General features: G+C 38.2%; 1 protein-coding gene across 5 annotated transcripts in view; it reads left to right on the top strand.

The window, feature by feature from the left end:
* The window catches only part of LOC122752962 (zinc finger protein 286A-like), a 105,499-nt gene extending 91,758 nt beyond the window's left edge, over nt 1-13,741 (top strand). For 4 of the 5 annotated variants that reach the window (XM_043999987.1, XM_043999988.1, XM_043999989.1 and 1 more), the window contains exons 4-6: nt 2,234-2,348; nt 2,872-2,967; nt 11,547-13,741. In XM_043999987.1, the coding sequence (XP_043855922.1) occupies nt 2,234-2,348; nt 2,872-2,967; nt 11,547-12,760 (1,425 nt within the window). In that variant the 3' untranslated portion in view covers nt 12,761-13,741. Of the gene's footprint in view, nt 1-2,233; nt 2,349-2,871; nt 2,968-9,662; nt 9,668-11,546 lie in introns of all 5 variants that reach the window. The other variant, XM_043999991.1, reaches the window with a different exon arrangement.
* Nucleotides 13,742-15,694: the final 1,953 nt, after the last annotated feature.

The following is a 15,694-nucleotide window of genomic DNA, read 5'->3' as shown; positions in this document are numbered from 1 at the left end:
TCAGGGCAATTTTCCCTGAGAATATCTTGGAAGATGATGTCTAAGCTCTTTCCTTGGTCATGGTTTTCAGGTAGACCAGTAATTTTTAAATTATCTCTCCTGCCTATTTTCCAGGTCAGCAGTTTTTCCCAGAAGATATTTCACTTTGCCCTCTATTTTTTTATTCATTTGGATTTGTTTTATTGTATCTTGGTTTCTCATAAAGTCACTGGCTTCCATTTGTTCATTTCTCATGATTAGGCAATTATTTTCATCAGAGAGCTTTTGTACCTCCTTTTCCATTTGGCCAATTTGACTTTTTAAGCTGTTGACTTTTTTCTCATGTCTTTCCTGCTTCTCCCTCATTTCTCTTTCCATTTTTTCCTCTACCTCTCTAACTTTATCTTCAAAATCCTTTTTGAGCATCTCTATGGCCTGAGACCAATTCATATTTTTCTTGGAAGCTTTAGATATAGGGGCCCTGATGTTGACATCTTCCTCTGAGGGTGCCCCTTGGTCTTCCTTGTTACCGAAGAAACTTTCTATGGTCCTCACCTTTCTCTGTCTGCTCATCTTGCCTTTCTTTTACTAGACTTTTAGCTCCTTAAAGTGGGGCACTGTTTCCAGGCACTGTATCCCAAGCTTAAGAAATCCCAGGTGGTATGATTTAAGGAGAATCAGGTTCTTCACTTGCCTGGCCTGTTCCCTGGTCCTTAGATGACCCCAGACCAACTTGCTAATCAACCAGCTTTGTGTGTTGTGATTGTTAGCTCTGATGAGCCTGTGCCCCTCCCCCACCTGGGCCACTGCTACTCGAGCCTACTTCCTGGTTCTCAGCAGGGGTGTAAAATCCACATTTTGCCTTAGCACCAGCATAGACCCCTGTAGTCTCCCCCCTGCCCAGGGCTCAGCCCACTCACCAGACTGTGAGCTTAGTTCCAGATAACACTGGCGCTTCAGCTGATTCAGAGGCTCTGGGGGGTCTCCTTCTCTGGTGAGGCCTTCCTGGGACTGGATGTGTGTCAGGGTGACTGTGGTGTTGGGCTCCACTCCTATCAACACAGAAGTTCCCTCCTTCTGACCTTCCAAGCCGTTCTTGGTTAAAAGATGATTTCAGCACATTCTTCTGTGAGTTTTGCTTCTCTGGGCATTTTTCTATGGTGTTATTTGGATGTTTTTTGGAGCGATCGTGTCATGAGTTCGGGAGCTCACTGCCTTTCCTCTGCCATCTTGGCTCCGACCCGGAAGTCCACCCAAGGGAATTTTTGCAGGTGCAGGCCTTAGGAATCCCTTTCTTACTACTAAGGCATTACTATATTAGCATTTGAAGAAAAAACTCTGGTTATGTATATGCAGACAATTATGGCTGCTATTACAGAAATTAGTTGTGTCCAATTTTGGACTCAAGACTTAGTTCCTTTGGACCTTTATTCATCACTTCCTTTGCCCCCAAACTTTATTTCTGCCTCTAACTCAATCTCAGCCAAGATAATTTTCTACTTGACTATCCCAAGAACTGCATCATTCTTTTGGGTTTTTTTTGGTGAGGCAAGGAGGGTTAAGTGACTTGCCCAGGGTCACACAGCTATTAAGTGTCAAGTGTCTGGGGCCAGATTTGAACTCAGGTCCTCCTGAATCCAGGGCTGGTGCTTTATCCACTGCACCACCTAGCTGCCCCCAGAACTGTATCAGTCTTATAGTTCTTCACTGTTTCTACCTTAAATCTAAGCTAGATTATCTATTTTCTACCTTTTCTTGACTTTGTATATGCCTTGGAATGCTATTCCTTCTAGTCTGTAGCTCTTTAACTCCTACCATCTGCACAAAGCTCTCAATACCATCCACTGTGATCTCCTTTTCTGAACTTTGTAGCACTTACTTTTCTCAAGGCCTGATAACTGTTTTGTTTTATTCTCCAGTTTCTTGCATTTCTCTCTTCTCCTTAAAAGCAACCATGTCTTATACTTTTAAAAAATAAATATTTTACAATTTATCACAGTACCAAAACATAACATACTTGGTTTGGAATTGAGATTAATGCTGTAATAATCACTTCTCATATATCTTATCTACTTAACTTTATTAATATTATTATATAATTATATAGTATTATATAATGTTTATTAATACTACTTATCTACTTAGTAATTCTGATTTCACTACTCTTATAAGAACCATGTAGGATTTATTTGGGTTGGGGGAGGTTGGTAGTAGATAATCTTAGGGTGAGTTAAAAATGTGTTTGGTGTTTCAGGAATCAGTAACATTCAAAGATGTGGCCATGGACTTCACCCCAGAGGAATGGGGGCAACTGGACCCTGCTCAGAGGGATGTCATGCTGGAGAACTATAGGAACCTGGTCTCTTTGTGTAAGGACAGTTCTCCTTTGTGACTCAGAGTCTAGCTTTGGGGTATTAGTTGTTTTTATATATGTTTATAACACCTGGAATGTATTGCTGGATTTTGACTTGGGTTTAAGGGATCAAAGATTTCTAATTTCTTCTTTGGCTTAAGGAAAAGACATTAAGTCTCCCTATTCCCATATCTATTTCTGCTAAAATTGGAAATGGGCAACATCATTGTGCACCCGAGAGGCTATGGTTCCCCATCTTTAGCTTCCCTTTGTCAGCTAATCTCCCCTGAGGTATCAGTAAAGATACTTCTATGGTTGGGAAGTTCCCATCTTATAGCAAGGAAAGTGAAATAAACTCCTAGACCAGTCCTCCCCACTCTCCTTGGAAACAATTCTAAACACTTTTGTCCATCATACCTTTAAAAGCTTTTTGATAAGGCTTTCTCTTCCCTGTTGACCAAGAGGCTGGGACTGAGCCCTGGGATGGTTCTTTGGGCCCATGACAAATGTCAAAGTCCCATTTCTTTCCCAATGAACAGGGCTTCCAGTTTCCAAACCTGATGGGAGCTCTAATTTTGATCAAGCAGAAAATCAGTGGATGATGGAGAAAAAAGTCCCAAGAGGCACCCGTCCAGGTGAGCAAGTAAAAATCAGGCAAGTGAATTAGGGTGTTAAGTCAAATGTCTTTCATTAATGTGAGAGCAGCAGCTTTGAATTATTATTTTGACTTGCTATTCTCTCCCTTCTCTTGTCCTCTCCATCTCCCTTTCATTCCTCCTGGTTTTGACATCTATCCTTTCTTACTTCCATACTCAGAAAAGAGAAGTCTTCTTTATCTATTTCTTTCTCAATTTTGTCTGTTATGTAGCAGCTGACTCTTTCTTCTTCTTTTATTTCCTACCCTACAGTCAAGGCTACTACACAGTTTCAACAAAACTGTAATCCCACTTCTAATTAGAGCCTTTTCTAAATCCTCAGCCTCCTTTACTTCTGGGGCTTTGATTCTCTTTACTGTGTTCTACACATACAATGCTAGATATCCCTTTGTTACTTTTTTTATCTTTGTACTTCTGTGATGGCTCCCTCTCCTTTTTTTGGTAGATCCTCAATAGCCTTTATCTATTTAAGTCCTATACATACTTTGGTAGCACTGTAAAGAAAGGAAGAGGAACACTGAGGCAATCAGTCAGCTAGGAAAATGTTTCAATAATTCAGGTTGAGATGATAATGGTACAGTCTTATAGTGAAAATGGGGAGTAATTGACATCCTCCCATATATTGTATGACATTACACCCCAAATGGTTCTTCTACCTCATAAACTTCTGTCTTGTTTACTGGTTCCTTTTCTTTGCCATGTTCTTTTTCTCTCTCCCCATACCTCCATTAATTTAAAGCTCTGTCCTATCCCTCTACTCTTCTCTCTCTATGTTTGGTATTGTAAAGAGAGCTTGTATTCTTTTACTTTAATAACAACTCCTTTTGGAACGTTCATAAAAGTACATTCACATATTAAGTACTAAATATACATCTGTTGAAATGACTTGAAATCCTTTCTATGTTGATGACCTAAAAGTTTGTATTATAAGCTCTGACTGTTCACTTTGCTTTACACTCCAGTCCTGTGCATTTACATTCCAGACCTGCCTATAAGAATTTGTTTCTCACTGATCCCTATTCTTCCTCTCCTCCCTGTGATCAAAATATCATTTTTTATATATAGTAGTGATATTCCTGTAGCCTAGGCTAGAAACTTGTATAGATTATTCACTTTCTTTCCTTCCTTTCTCCCAGGCAGTACCTCTTATCAGTCATTCCTTTGATTCTCCCTTCACTTAACACTCCTAGTGCTATATCCCTGACCCTAATGATCTCATACCTATATTATTGTTATATCCTGGATAATATCCTTCACTCTTGGATTTAAAAGGTAGAAATCTTTTACAGTGCTACTAAGGGATGGGAAGGATTTAAATAAATGGAAAATATGTCAGGGTATTTTGTAAACTAAACAGTGACTACTCCAACATGATCTGATGTGGGATCCTGTTTGGTGTACGTAGGGGGATGATAAACAGTTAAGCTTGACTGAAATTTGCATAGTTTGAAGTACATTTGTAAAATTGGTTACATATATGAATGGGCAGAAGGACTTATACTTAATGTAGAAAGCTTCTTCATCATCCATGTGTCAAGTGAATTAAAATAGGAAGAAACCAAAGGTAGAAAAGACCAGCTATAAGACTGATACAGCAATTTAAATATTGATAGCCTTAGTAGCTAGTGGGAATAGAGAAAAAGAGAGGTAGCTAGGTAGCACATTGGATAGAATGCTAGAAGTAGAGTCAGGAAGATTTGAGTTCAAATCTGGCCTCAGATTCTTAGTAGCTATGTGACTCTAGGCAAGTCACTTAACCTCTGGCTGCTTCAGTTTCTGCCACTATAAAATGGGTATCATAATGGTAGCATCTACCTCCTAGGGTGGTTGTTAGAATTAAATGAGATAAAATTTATAAAGTGCTAAGCACATTGTCTGGCAAATAGTGGGAACATGATAAAAGCTTGTTTCTTTTCTAATTTGAGAGACAATTCAAAGAAAGAATTTATGTGTCAGGGCAGCTAGGTGGTGCAGTGGATAAAGCTCTGGCCCTGGATTCAGGAGGACCTGAGTTCAAATCCAACTTCAGACACTTGACGCTTACTAGCTGTGTGACCCTGGGCAAGTCACCTAACCCTCATTGCCCTACCAAAAAAAAAAAAGAATTTATGTGTCTTGGTGAAGCTTTGAGAGAAAAAGAAAGGGGAAGACGAAGATATCCTACTTTTTGCATCTAGAAAAATGGAATAATATTGATATTTTTAAACTGAGATAAGGAAGTTGTGAGGGCTAGCCATTTTGGAGAGAATGGTAATAAGTCTGGTTTTAGACATCTAGAGATCTGTAACAGTTTTGCTTTCATTTTATATTAAATTTACAAGGCTAGTATCTCAGATGATGTTCAGTATAACACCCCATTTGGAACAAGAGTTAAAAAGAAAAAAACAGAAAAAAAATCTTAGTGTTACAAGGAACCTTAAAGACTATTTAGTCCAAACCGTGTATTACCAAGAATTTACAACAAATTGTCATACATCTAGATGCTTGAAGACCTCAAGGAAGAACTTACTACGTCCCAAGATCTCCCATTCCGCTTTTAGAGAGTTTTGATATAGAATTCATCATTCAAGGAAGTTAACCAGATTTAAGCTAGTTAAAATATATTTTTCCCAATAAAAAATAAGTGCCTTGAAATCACAGAATGTTTTGTTTTTCTTCTTTGTATACCATGCTTCTAGCACAATGCCTTCTACATAATTGGGTCTTAATAAATGTTGGTTGAATTGAATTGAAGTTCTACCACTTGGGCCTCTGAGGCCAAAAAGAACATATATAATCCCCCTTTCATGTGATGTCATTTAAAATTTTTGAAGATAACTATCATATATCCCTTAATTCTTCTTTCTTCTTGGCTAGGCATTTCCAGTTTTTTACAACTTGTCTTTCCTAAAATATGGTTTCACTAACTTAATACAATATTCCAGAAATGGCCTTATAGAATTAGCCTTTTTGGCTGCCTTGTCACACTTTTGACTTTTATGGTATTTGCTGTCACAAAGACAGTTGTAATGTAAAGAAAGGCCCCAGATCGTTTTCACAGGAGCTCTTGTCTAACTCTAGAAATTAATTTTATGAACCAAGGTATAAAACTACATTTGTCTCTGTACATTATTGAAATTGGTGGCCATTTTTGTTCTTTCCAAGCCAAGCATCATTTTCCTTGTTAGAGAAAACAAGCAAAATAGTTCTGCTTTCTTTGTTTTCTTTTACTGTTCCAGTCATACTGAGCAACAGCCCTACTTTTCCTTTTCCCCCAAATACAACTTTATAAAGCTTTTTTTGCTGAACTTAATATTTCTCAGAGGCAATATGGCATTAGTAAATGAAAAGTTGGCCTTGAAGTCTAGAAGATCTGGGCTAAAGTCCTGCTTTGGACATACACTGGCTGTGTGTGTCCCTGAGCAAGTCACAACTTCTCAGTGCTTCACACATCTCTCCAAGACTATAAATTGTGGACACTACCTTAGTGGTGGTATGGTGGTGTCTGGGCCTCTGTGCTGCAATGTGGCTTCTCAGCTGGTTGCCTCTGATGTTGTAGTTTCTTAGTCCTGCAGATCAGTTGAGGAAAGTGGAAGCTCATTGTCTGAACTGCAGGGACAAACTGAAACTGAACTACTTCTCCATCCAGATGCTGTAAGTAATGAAGCACACAAGCCTGGGCAGACAGTACAGGACAAAACTGATGGAATAAAACTGATGTAAAACTGGGAAGTAAAGTGATTGATGATCATTTAAAGTTGTATCTGATCATAGGAAAGGCAAAAGACAGAAAAGTTTCATACTCCACGACTGACAGTGGTGATGCTGAAGTAGAACACTCTGCAATCTTAAAGAGCCTTTTTTTTTTTTTCCTAATTGGGTCTGGAGCAAATATTATTGAGAAGGGGAGACAACTATAATCTAGAAGCTGCACACACAGCACATCACCAACAGAGTACTCTTAACAGTATTGAAAGTGTTTAAGAAAAACCTCCATTGTGAGGAGAGAGATGTTATATTAGAAAAATCATCATTATAAATTCTAAATATTTCATAGGACCTGATTGATGCTTCAAGCTTAAACAGCAGTGATTGTACATTAGTCTTACTTTATACATCTTGGTGCCACTTTTGTGCCAGTCTGATGCCATGTTAATTCTTTGCTACCAGTACTTCCAGTTGGATTGATAGGGGGATAAGCCTTGCATTGATCACAGTAGGGGAGAAGCTCCCTTCTACTGGGTCCAAGTATTGAATTCGAGTCTTTTTTTTGCCGTGGTCAGTGGCTCACAGCATAAGATAGGAGGGGAATTCTTTGCTACTGAGGCAAAAGGTACAGGTCCTTAGACCTTGTTCTTTCTGGTGAAGGCAGAAAGTCTTGCCTGTGAAGACGCAGCTGACAAGAGCCCTAGTTCAAGCTCTAGTCAATGATTTGTGGACCCAAGAAGAAGAATTTCCCTACCACTGAAGCTAGAGGTTCAGTGAGCTGCCCTTTTCTTTGGAGAAGACAGAGCGGCAGGTGAGGCCATCTGTCCCATCTTATCCATGAAGGTATGGCTGCCAGAAAACTTGGTCTCAGCTTTGGTCAGCAGCTCATGAACTAAAGAGAGGTATTAGTGGTTTGGTTGGATTCTGACTGGAAAGGACAATTCCCACAGTCATCATAGGAAACTCTGTTAACTGTGCATTGACATTTACCACTACCAGAGGCCTGTGATGAATGTGAACAAGGTCGAGGCCAACAGCACAAGCAAGTAAACCTATAGGGAAGAATAGGGAAGGGGAGAGAGGGAAAATAATACAGGGGGCAGAAAGAGAGGTCCCACTCTGGGACTTAAGTAATACCCATTGGATAAAAGAGCTGGACTGGCAGTGATTGTTTTACTGACTAGGGGTCTGAGTGGAGTTTATTTTATAGAGTTCTTCAAGGAAGTTACCCTGCCACCCCTATGACCCAGCTGCGCAATGGTAGGGCTCATCTCTAGACACATATTAAAAACTTGACATGTCAACAGTGAATGGCCTTACACCAAGAAGCAGAGTAGGAGATGGTCTTTTATTGGATCCGCAGGAAAAGCCAAAAAGTACTGGGGTTCAAGAAGCCAACTAGTTCGCAGCAAATTAAAACTGCATCACATGTCAAAGTTATAAGGTGGATCCACATTACAAAATGGAGGTAAGAAACATTAAAGGATCACACTGCAATGTATATTTTCACCACATCAATACGTGATTTGGGGGGACTAGATGCTTCTCAGGCCAGAAATCTACCAGATTTGACACTGGCTATTTCTAACATTTTGGTATTTAAAGGAAATAAACGTCCAGTCATACAGACTGGACATTGGAAAGTCTGAAAACATTTATTTACAGAAATAGAAACCAAGAATGATGTGGTGATGTGACCAAATAGGCCCTCTATTTATCACTGCTGTAAAATGTGGGTTGGTTGCTTGTGTTACTTTATTCTATTTAGTTAGTTTTACTATGTATGATATGATTGGACAGAGGATGTTCTGTGGCTAATTCCAGAGCAAGATCATGAGCATCCAGAGTAATAATAGACTAAAAGGAAAATTGGACAATTGAATTTCAGTCTTTGATTTCAGAAGCATGCTGTAATTTCTTTATCCACAGTGTTGCGTTATAGTTTAACTTACAAATATTTTTGTATTTGTTTAGCTATTGAATGTGAAAAAAATCACACATAGGTGTTGTATGTTAGTATTTCAATAAACAAATGTAAAAATATGCAATAGAATTCCTTATTCTTGTTTTTTTGTTTTGTTTTGTTTTGTTTTAATTGCTTGGACTTAAACTTTCAAGAAACACAGTTTTAAATGAAAAACTATTGTGTAACAGGGAGCCAAATGCAAAGAATTCTCAGAGAATCTTATCTTTCAGAAATAATTCTTTAGTTTTAGAAAACTCATAATTATAAGAACTTGGATTTTTTTATGTTCTTTAAGTTTCTTTTCCCAAGTCCACAGCTAGGCAATTGTTCTCTTATGGGAAGATTTGCTAGAAATGAAAACCTAATTATAGCTTCATACATATATCAATAGTATTGTTTGATTTCTTATCTTCTGGAAAAGTTAATTTAAAAAAAAGAAGACTATAAGTTGTGGAGAAGATGCTGATCTGCTTTGGGAAAAGATTACCAGGAGCTTCTCACAAGACCTGTTTAAAAAAAAAATTCTCACCGGATTTATTTTATTCTGAGCTTTAGCATTTTTTTTTTTTTTTGGTGAGGCAATTGGGGTTAAGTGACTTGCCCAGGGTCACACAGCTAGTGTTAAGTGTCTGAGGCCGGATTTGAACTCAGGTACTCCTGACTCCAGGGCTGGTGCTCTATCCACTGCGCCACCTAGCTGCTCCACTTTAGCATTCTTAATACTTTTTACTGGATCATACCTATTTTTTGTATTAATTCTCTATTACCTTCCTATACTTCTGCCTTTTGTACTTCTTTCTTATTTAAATCTAAGAAGTTTCTTATTGCTTTATTAGCAAACTACCTCTGTCTTCAAAATTTGATTTTTGAGAGCTTCACATTCATCATAGGCTTACAGCAGGTTCAGAATAGTTGTTGCCTTTGTAGTTTTCTCTACCTTTTGAAGAGGAATGAAATTATCACTAAAGTAATCAAATAATTTATTAGCTGGTCTTTTTTCAACAGAGAACAAGAATTCCAGCAGATGTCTGGAATAAGTTCCCTATCAATACTACCTCATGCCTCCCTGCCCAGATTGTGTTCTGTATCTTTTCTTTTTTTTTGGTAAGGCAATGAGGGTTAAGTGACTTGCCCAGGGTCACACAGCTAGTGTCAAGTGTCTGAGGTCGGATTTGAACTCAGGTCCTCCTGAATCCAGGGTTGGTGTTTTATCTACTGCACCACCTAGCTGCCCCCTTTAAAATATTTTAATTTAATAGAGCATTTTTTATACAAAGTTGAACAGAAAAAGGGTACCTGAAACTTACATCTATCAGATTTTCAAAACTGTCCCTCATACATTAATTTTGTTCTCTTCTATTAAAAGAATACTTCAGTAACCCTCTTAAGTGTTTCTGTGGGACCACCACCCTATTAAGAACTTCTTTCTTCCACGTCCCCCACTTGTGGGGTGAAAAAATCTTGTGATATACATAGTAAAACAAATGTCTCATTCTACACCATTAGTCCATCACCTCTCTCAGGAGATGATGTAGTATGCCTCATATACTCTGGCATTATGGTTAACCATTGCACTAATAAGAGTTCTTTAGTCTTTCAAAGCTAATTTTCTTTGTAATGATGTTTTTGTTAGATTTATTCTCCTGATTCTTCTCACTTGACTGCATCAGTTCATAGAGTTCTTCCCAGGTTTCTCTGAAACTATACCTTTTGTAATTTATGATGCAGTAATATTCTATTCCATTCATATGACATAATTTGTTCAGAATGTACTCCCATTAAGAACAAAGACTGCTTTTTCTTGTTTTTGTTTTGGGGGGGGGTGGTTTTTGTTTTTGTTTTTACATTTATTAAGTGCTTACCAGGTGCTAAATGTGGGGTATACAAATGAAAAAATAGACAGTCCCTGATCTCAGAACTTATTTTCTAATGGGTGAGACAATACATATGGAAGATTTTAGCAGCAAGTCATCCCATGGTCCATAGAGTACAGTAACAAAGCAGATATTAATGCCTCTAAAGTCATTTCCACTGGTAACATTTTATCTGTTTCTGATGCTGAACCATTTAGATGTGCCAAGGACTTTGGTGGCAGGAACTTTCTTTACCTGTAGGAACATTTGCCAGGCTGTATCTCCATAGGAATTGCTTCCTGGGAGTAAATTAATTAATATTTATAAAGCATTTAACAAAGTGCTGACACATAATAGGTATTTAATGATGGCTGAAGGCACTTGACTGAAAGTATTGCTTTCAGGGATATTGGGTTCATTGTCCTGGGCTGTCTCAGTCAACTGAGTGACCCAATTACAGCGACCCAGTTATGAAATGCTAACTAATTATTGGCAGTGGACTTCTTGTTCAGTCATTACATTAATGCCCAACTCTTTGTGACCCCGTTTGGGGTCCTCTTGGTAAAGATACTGTAATTGTTTGCCATTTCCTTTGCTAGCTCATTTTACAGATGAGAAAACTGATGAGGCATTTTACAGATAAGGCAAACAGGGTTAAGTAACTTGCCCAGAGTCAGGAAAATGAGTCTTCCTGACTTTAGGCCTGGCACTATTCACCGCACCACTGCACCACCTCGCTTTCCCTATGGCAATGGGCCTAGCCTACCTTATTCAATCTGTGCTTTTCTCACCATCTTCATCTACAATCTTTCTGTTTAGCTGAATTCACTCAGTTATCTTAATTCTTACCCATCTTACCTTCCCAGACACATTCTGTTTATGCTTAGTGAATCTAACCCCCTTCCTATCTCTTCTACTCCTTTTTCTCCCCTCTTATTCCCTTATTACAATAGCTGTATTTAAATTGTTAAAGTCTAGTCTTATTTTTAGCTTTGTTATCTCATTTTATTAGTTTCTTTTTTAATGACCTTTGTATTTTCACTTTCTTTCAGACTGGGATACTAGGTCTGAGAGTAGAGAGTCAACCTCAGTACAGGAAATCTCTGAAGAGGAATCATCACAAAGGGTGATGGTGGGAAGAGTCACAGAGGATGATGTCTCCAACTTGGAAGAATGTGAGGACTGGTTAGAAAGACAGCAGGAAAATGAGAGACATTTGAGGCAAGTGACAATTGCCCACAGGAAAAACCTTACTAAGGAGAGAGACTTTGAATGTAATACATATTGGAAAAGTTTTAATCAGAGGTCAGTTATTGTTAATCAAGAGAAAGTTCCTACAGGAGAGAAACTGGGTAATTTTGAAAGAAAGACTTTCAAACAAAACTCAAGCCTAATGAAAAATCAAAGAATCTACAAGGAGAAAAAGCCTTGTAAGTGTAATGAATGTGGAGAATCCTTCAGTTATCATTCAGTGCTTATTCGACATCAAAGAATTCATACTGGAGAGAAACCGTATACATGCAATAATTGTGGGAAAGCCTTCAGCCACAAAGCTAACCTCAAAAAACATTTGAAAACTCATACCAGGGCGAGACTCTATACATGCAATGCATGTGGGAAAACCTTTACTGAGAGCTCAGCTTTTTCAGAACATCAAAAAACACATATTGGAGAAAGACCTTACGAATGTAATGAATGTGGGAAGGCTTTCAGTCGGACTTCACACCTTATTCAGCATAAGATGATTCATACTGGAGAGAAGCCCTATCAATGTAATGAATGTGACAAAGCCTTCATTCATTCCTCAGCTCTTATTAAGCATCAGAGAACTCATACTGGAGAGAAACCCTATACATGTAATGAATGTGGGAAAGCATTCAGTCACTGTTCATCCCTTACTAAACATCAGAGAGTTCATACTGGGGAGAAACCCTATGAATGTAATGAATGTGGGAAAACTTTTAGTCAGAGTACACACCTTGTTCAACATCAGAGAATTCATACTGGGGAGAAACCCTATGAGTGCAATGAATGTGGGAAAACCTTCAGCAGAAGTTCAAACTTTGCTAAACATCAGAGAATTCATAGTGGAAAGAAACCCTATGAATGTAATGAATGTGGCAAAGCCTTCATTCATTCGTCAGCTCTTATTCAGCATCAGAAAACTCACACTGGAGAGAAACCATATAGATGTAATGAGTGTGTGAAAACCTTCAAGTGTAGTTCCTCTCTCCTTAGGCATCAGAGACTCCATACAGGGGAGTAGGCCCCAGAGAGTAATATATGTAGGGAAACCTTAGAATCTTCAGTGGAATATAAGCTCCTTGGGAGCAGGTACTGTTCAGTTTTTGGTCTCTATCCCTACCATCTAATGCAATGCCTGGGACATAGCAGGTGCTTAATAAATGCTTGTGGGGTTGAACTTGTTATTTGGTTGAATATTTTTACAATCAAGGAAGGAGATCCATGAAAGATTATTAAGTTTTTTGAGGCCAAACTTTATATACTTGTGACTTTATTTGTATAGGACATTGTCCAGGCAGTGGGCATTTATCATTCAATAAATATTTGTTGATGCATTGATTATAATATCAAAAGCTCCTGCTTTCTCAGGAAATACATATTAAAGGAAACCCTAGAAATAAATAGGAAGTTAACAGCCCAGTTCAAGCATCATTTATTTACTTTTCAAAGAATGGTTATAATTGGGCCAAGCAACCAAAAACTCAGTCCTTACATTCTTTTTCTCCCTACCTCCAAATCTGGAGAAGCCAAGGAATCTAGGCAATATTCCCCAAGGCTGTTGAGGCCATGAGGGTGACCAAACCAAGTACATAGGAAAAATACTTTTGGAAAATTTACTAACGTTTTACATACCATTATCACCACCATCCTTCCACTAACAAATATCTGAAGTCCTGGAAACGTGATGGTACCTGAATCCCAGGTCAAATTTTCTGGGGGATTTTTTTGGTCTGTTTTCACTTTAGAAAGACCTGTTTCATTATGACACTTGTGTATTATCTTTCATAACCTACATTACTGTGATTATCCCTATTTTGGAGAGGGGAACTAGATCAGTACAAGAAAAAGGACCTGGAGAAAGATTAATAGGTTGGGGGTAGGGAGGTGGAGTAAATTGAATTTACTATTTTAGACCCATGGCAAATGTGACAAATTCAAAATCAAATCTCATGTCTAAGAAAATCACAAGAAGGCTTTGTTTTAGATGGGAATAAAGTACTCTATCCTGTATCCTGGTTGTCTCATTTGAAAGGTCCTGGGACAGTACTAGTGTGAAAGTCACCTTAAACCCTTTTAACTTTTGCAAAAGAACTCAAATGAGCTGAATGAACAACAACAACAAACAAATGAGCTGAATGGAAAGGTATGATTAGTATGAGCAGTTGGTCAAGTTTGCCCTCCAACATTATCTCCTTCCTATGGCCAAATATTTATTTTTTAAAGTAATGTTTATCTTTTTTGTTTTTGCATCACTTTCATACATAAGAACCTAGTTAAAACTATTACAGTGAATTAATAACCACCTCCCTCAACTTTCTTAGTCTCTACTACATAACCACATTCACTTCTCCTTTACCCTTGTATCAACCTATTTGTTTCATCAACTTTCCCCACCCTACAATCCATTCTATCAAATTTTCCTTGTCTTCTAATTGTTCCACTTGCCTTTTCTTACTTACCTTGTCTTTGTCAACTATCTTATCTTCCTTGAGTCTACCTCTTCAGCTTCTTGATCCTCTTTAATCATCTTTGTTTCTTTAATATCCTCCTTGCTTGTCCTTGATAATGCAATTTCAACCCAGAACTAGAATCTGAACAAATATCTAGGCTTGAAAATTGTTCTCCAAATTTTCCCAAATTTCTGCTCCCTAAATCCAACCTCTGACCTACTTTACTAGTCCCTCCAAGTCACCTACACTATGTTTTAATTGTCTTAAGTTCTATCTCCTCCTGATCCTTCTCCCACAGAAGCTGAAGAATATCCAGATCTGGGCAACCAGAATGGTGAGAGGCCTTCAGCCAATGTTATAAAAATTTAACACTCAGTTGAAAGAACCAGGAAAGTTTCTCCTAGGAAGTAGAAGACCTAAGGGAAGACATGATAGAGATGTTTTTAAGTGTTTGAAGGACTTATTGGTTCTTAGGATTAGGTTTATTCAATTTGGCCCTAGAGAGAACTGGGAATGGTGGTTGGTTGCAAATTGGATAGGCCAATTTAGGCATGATGTCAGGAAAATTTCCTAACAATAAGAGTTATCCCAAAGTGGAATACATGCCTTATGAGATGGTAGACTTTTCTGCCTTGGAGGTCTTTGAACAGAGATTGAATGTTCATTTGTTAGTTATGATATAGTGGAAATTCCTTTAGGTTATGAGTTTAACTTCTAAGGTCCCTTCCAACTCTGATTCTGTAGCAGCTACTACAGGTGACTTCCAGCTAACAGATAGCAAGGAAGCAATTTGTTGGCTAACCCACATATGTGCTGTCTTACCAGGTCATATATCTAGAAACTAATAGAGATGACAAAACTAGTTGATGTGGGATGGAATTTGGGGTCAAATTGATTGTGAGTCATCCCAGAAGAATTACAAGACTCAGTGACTCAGTTTCCCAAGTTTTATTGCAATACTGTGAGTGACCACAGGGAGAGAACCAGAATAGTGGAAAGGTATCTCTTGAATAAGGAAAGGAAAGACAGTTATATTTATAGTATGGATAAATTGATTATCAGTCTCATTATAATATAATAATTATAAAAACCTTAGGAAGGTACAGGGGAGGGCCTGTCCTCATTATAATATTCTCCACTTTTGGGAGGTACAGGGGAGGGCCTATCCTAATTTGGAGTTCCTGAGGTCCTAAGCCAACCCCTGAGGCAGGTACCTTTTTCAGTGGAGGTGTGTTTTGGGGGTTTATACGTTATAAGGTGAATCTGGGAACAAATTTGGCCTTTTCTGCGCATATTTCTGATTCCCATAGCTAGTTTCACATTTTTCATTAGAATTTCTATACCCTGTCTTGTGTCTTATTGTTATATGACCTGACCCTTTATGGTCCCATTATGGGTACTGTGGGTAAGAGAACTTAGCATCCTGACTTGTAAGTTATCCATTAACTGGGGTCTGAATCCCTCTTAGAGCTCATATCTGAATTAGAACTTGGGTCTTAGGTTTT

Source organism: Dromiciops gliroides, chromosome 4 (genome assembly GCF_019393635.1).
Source record: "Dromiciops gliroides isolate mDroGli1 chromosome 4, mDroGli1.pri, whole genome shotgun sequence".
Lineage (NCBI taxonomy): Eukaryota > Metazoa > Chordata > Mammalia > Microbiotheria > Microbiotheriidae > Dromiciops > Dromiciops gliroides.
The sequence above is the reverse complement of the archived record's forward strand: the minus strand, read 5'-3'. Positions and strand labels throughout refer to the sequence as shown.